This window comes from Notothenia coriiceps, unplaced genomic scaffold (genome assembly GCF_000735185.1).
Source record: "Notothenia coriiceps isolate Sejong01 unplaced genomic scaffold, NC01 NC01_scaffold00032880, whole genome shotgun sequence".
NCBI classification, from domain to species: Eukaryota; Metazoa; Chordata; class Actinopteri; order Perciformes; family Nototheniidae; genus Notothenia; species Notothenia coriiceps.
This window is the reverse complement of record NW_011365581.1, coordinates 6,255-10,106: the sequence shown is the minus strand read 5'-3', so window position 1 is coordinate 10,106 and position 3,852 is coordinate 6,255. Positions and strand designations below refer to the sequence as shown.

Below are 3,852 nucleotides of genomic sequence, written 5' to 3'. Positions count from 1 at the left end.
CATCGTGTGTGTGTGTGTGTGTGTGTGTGTGTGTGTGTGTGTGTGTGTGTGTGTGTGTGTGTGTGTGTGTGTGTGTGTGTGTGTGTGTGTGTGTGTCAGCTGATGGAGAATGCAGCCCACACGTTTGGGCAGCTGCTCAACAAAGCGGTCCAGGACAACCTTGACAACCCCGGCTCTGCCATCGACAAGGCCAAACACAGAGTGCTCAAGGTCAGAAAGCATGGTTAATGCAGGAACTGGATTCATTCTGAATCATTTTAGTTTGTATTGACAGTTTTAAAAGAGATTCTGGATTCCTAGGGGTTTATAGTTCTGCACTACAGAATACATTTACAATGAACGCCCACTTGTTTATCGATATGTCTTCATGGGACAAACTTCATGTATTGACATTGGTGTTGGAATGCAATCATACCTCGGGGAAACCTAAAACTTAAAACAAAAAAGGCCTTACCGACAGGAAGTGACAAGTCCCTTCTCTCCTGTGTGTCCTGCAGCAATATGACCATGACAGCAGCACGGTGAGGAAGAGGATCTCCAGGGAGGCTCTCGTCTCCATCACTCTGCCCTACATCAAGAAGAACCTGGCCCCCACCTGCAAAACTGTGAGTCTCGGCTACACACAGCTATGATGAAGAGTGTCATTCAACATCTACATAGTTTCAGAGCATGACTTGTGTATGCGTTTCTGTACAGGAGCTTCAGAGTCTCGAGCAGACCATCGACGGTGACCACTCCAACTACATCCATGTCGAGAATGTTTACGAGATCATCCTCCTGCAAACTCTGGACAAGGAGGTCACTAAAGGTATGTTAAACTGCTGATGATATACCAACACTTTCTTCACAGGCACACCTCTAATCCTCCCTGTTCTCTCCTGCAGTGGTGAAAGAGGCAGCTAGCCTGAAGAAGTACAACCTGTTCACAGACAGCAGAGACCTCCTCAGTCAGTCCAGCCGCTCCAGCCTCTCCTCCCCCTCGCCGGCCGCCTCCACTCCCAACAGCCCCGCCATGATGCTCGCCTCCCCCATCAGAACTTCCTCTGAGCCCCCACCCCTCTCTCCTCTTGCTGTCAATGATCTGTCATTGAGCCCCAAGAAGGAAGAGAAGATGGATAACGGTGTGCTGCCAAGCAAAGCCTCGACGGATGTGACCGCCATTGAGACACCTCTGGGGAAGGTGGAAGAAAAAGATGCAGCTCCAACTGTCAGTGAGGAGGCAACACCAACCAAAGCAGAAGAAGTCGTCCAAGCCGTGAAGGAAGAAGAAGGCCTCCCTGTTTCACTGGAGACACCAGAGGTAACAGATACAGCTAAAAAGAGTGAGACCCAGGAAGTGAATGTAGAAGTGGCACCTGAGACAGTGATCCAAGATAATGTGTTTGCTGTAGAAACAAAAGCAGTGGAGGTGGCTGCTGAGCCTCAGATGCAGACCACAGCAGCTCCAAAAGAGACAGAAATCACTTTGTCCGAAGTGCCCACTGTTGTAGAAAGTCAAAAGAAAGAAGAAGCAGCATCAGCATCTACAGAAGCTCCTGTACCAAGTCTTGATTCTTCTATTGAGCCAGAAAAAGCTCCTGTACTAAGTCTTGATTCTTCTATTGAGCCAGAAAAAGCTCCTGTACCAAGTCTTGATTCTTCTATTGAGCCAGAAAAAGCTCCTGTACCAAGTCCTGATTCTTCTAATGAAACAGAAAACGCTCCTGTACCAAGTTCTGAAAAAATGATTGAACCAGAAAATGCTCCTTTACCAAGTCCTACCATTGAACCAGAAAACACTTCAGCAGAAGAAGCTGCTTGCCAAACGTTAGCCAGCAGTGAAGAGGAGTCACACTGTGTAAGCTCAGAAATCAAGTTGGAGGCTCCCTCTAGTGGTGAAACGCATGCACTCACACCTGAAGACATCAGCCTGGACCTGAAGAGACGGGAAGAAGAGACAGTTACTGTCTCTAACCCTAATTCTCTGGATGTGTCAGTGGGAAGTGAGTCTGCCCCGTCCGATGTGGAGTCCATGGAGGAAGGGAGAACAACGCAGAGCAGTGGGGACGAAGTCTCAACGACCTCGGACGTCTTGGTTGAGGCCAACATGAGTAATTCACCCGTCAGCTCAGACGAGCAGCCTGAGGACAAGATAACAGTCGATGATCCGTGTCGTGAGGAACAGACAGAAGCTGTGAGTGAGGACATTGAGGCAGGTACGAACGTGGAGCTGCTGGTGGAGGCAGAAGAGTCTACAACCTCTCAGCCAGATGAGTCTACACCCTCTCAGCCTCCCGAGCCCACAGAAGCAGAAACTTCCTCCAGCCCTGAAGCAAGGCCCATTGATAGCGTCAAGGCAATCCGTGACCTGGTGATGGAGGTGATTGAGGTGGAGGAGCTGGTGAAGCGTTACCCAAGTGGAGTTCCAACAGAGGAGGAATGAAGCATCACAACTGCATCACTGTGCTTTCGACAAGACGAGACAAAAATAATTAGGAGTCTTCTGCTAAAGGGAACCAAATTATTTCAAGAATCATTACATACGGTAATACGGTAGCCTCAAACAGACCTGGAGTCAAAATGTTTGTTCACAGAGCAGAAACAGGAAAATACTCCTGAAAAACATTCACAAATGCTTCCATTAACTCTTTTTTTTAAAGCCCATATGCATGAAATTGTGGTTAATTATTTATACAACTAATTTACACAAATCAATATAATCAGCTCTTTCAGGTGTATAACATCATCAAGTTTCTGTCTCTCACAGACTTAGCACCGACTTCTTTAGAGAAACTAGATTTAGAACTATTTTACCAAGATTGTGAAGAATTTATGTCATTATGCTGTGGTAGATTATGAATTTACTTTGGAATAAAGTGTGTAAGGATGTTCTACAATGTCAGAGTTGGGAGGTGAAGATAGATAGCAGTCTGATATCTATATATGCTTGAGTCAGGGCATGGTTATCCTAGCTTAGCATAAAGACTGAAAGCACAGGGAAACAACTAGCTGGGCTTTAACCAAAGTTTAAAATGACATCTAGCAAAGCTTCAGAAGCTTATCCATTAACATGTCTTACCTTTTTTTAATTTCAAGACCAACAGAAATGTTAAACAATTGGCTTTGAACTAAAGACTTCATCAGAGTTGTTATGCTAAGCTAGGGTAAACTTCATGACTCCAGTTATGCAAGACACAAGATTGTTTACTGTCTGAACAGCTAACTTTGGGGGGAAAAGCAATGTTGAACTATTCCTCTAAACAGACTACAAGAGAACCTTCACACTATTGTTGTTAAATCAGTGAGTTTCACATTATTTAGAAACCAAGATAACAGATATGTTTAATATATTAGCACAAATAAATAAATATCATTCCCAAATTGATTTTAAAGCTGTAGATTTGGGCCATTGTTTTCTCTTAAATGTGCTTTATTTTGGACCTACTAAAGGACTTTGAACTTACAAAGAAACTGAAGAAGTAGCGTATTCAAGTGCCTCTACATTACCTCTGTGTTGCCGTCACATGCCTTACGTCACATGAAGGAAAGCAGCTTCTGTCAGTTGGATGCAGCTGCAGTACAGACGGGTCCTAGTTTGAACACCTGTGCCTTTTTAACCTGTGCAGAGCATCTTACACAGATATGGTTAGTAGGAAAGTTTACAGTGAGAGTAAACCATATGACCTTTTACTGTAAATCAGATGAATGTTGGTTAATGACAAATGTGTGTGGAAATGTATAAATAATAAAAAGATTCTATTAAACAAACGTACCTTGAAATCATTTGTGTGATCGCTCCATTTCTGGCTTATACACAAACAAACTATAAATTATTTTTATTTGCCAATAAAACAAACAGCTTCACGCTTTAAA

At 44.0% G+C, this 3,852-nt stretch overlaps 1 protein-coding gene across 1 annotated transcript; it reads left to right on the top strand.

The window, feature by feature from the left end:
• Nucleotides 1-97: 97 nt before the first annotated feature.
• LOC104961216 (protein Niban-like) lies at nucleotides 98-3,331 on the top strand. The gene is made up of 4 exons (XM_010789461.1): nucleotides 98-210; nucleotides 498-605; nucleotides 697-808; nucleotides 885-3,331. Exons 1-4 carry the CDS (start codon nucleotides 103-105, stop codon nucleotides 2,420-2,422), a joined length of 1,866 nt encoding a protein of 621 aa, XP_010787763.1. The 5' UTR covers nucleotides 98-102; the 3' UTR covers nucleotides 2,423-3,331.
• Nucleotides 3,332-3,852: the final 521 nt, after the last annotated feature.

Coding starts and splice junctions, on each gene's coding strand:
- LOC104961216 (XM_010789461.1), top strand. CDS start 103: ATGGAGAATGCAGCCCACACGTTTGGGCAGCTGCTCAACAAAGCGGTC. Junction 211..497: donor CCAAACACAGAGTGCTCAAG/GTCAGAAAGCAT, acceptor TGTGTCCTGCAG/CAATATGACCATGACAGCAG. Junction 809..884: donor GGACAAGGAGGTCACTAAAG/GTATGTTAAACT, acceptor TCTCTCCTGCAG/TGGTGAAAGAGGCAGCTAGC.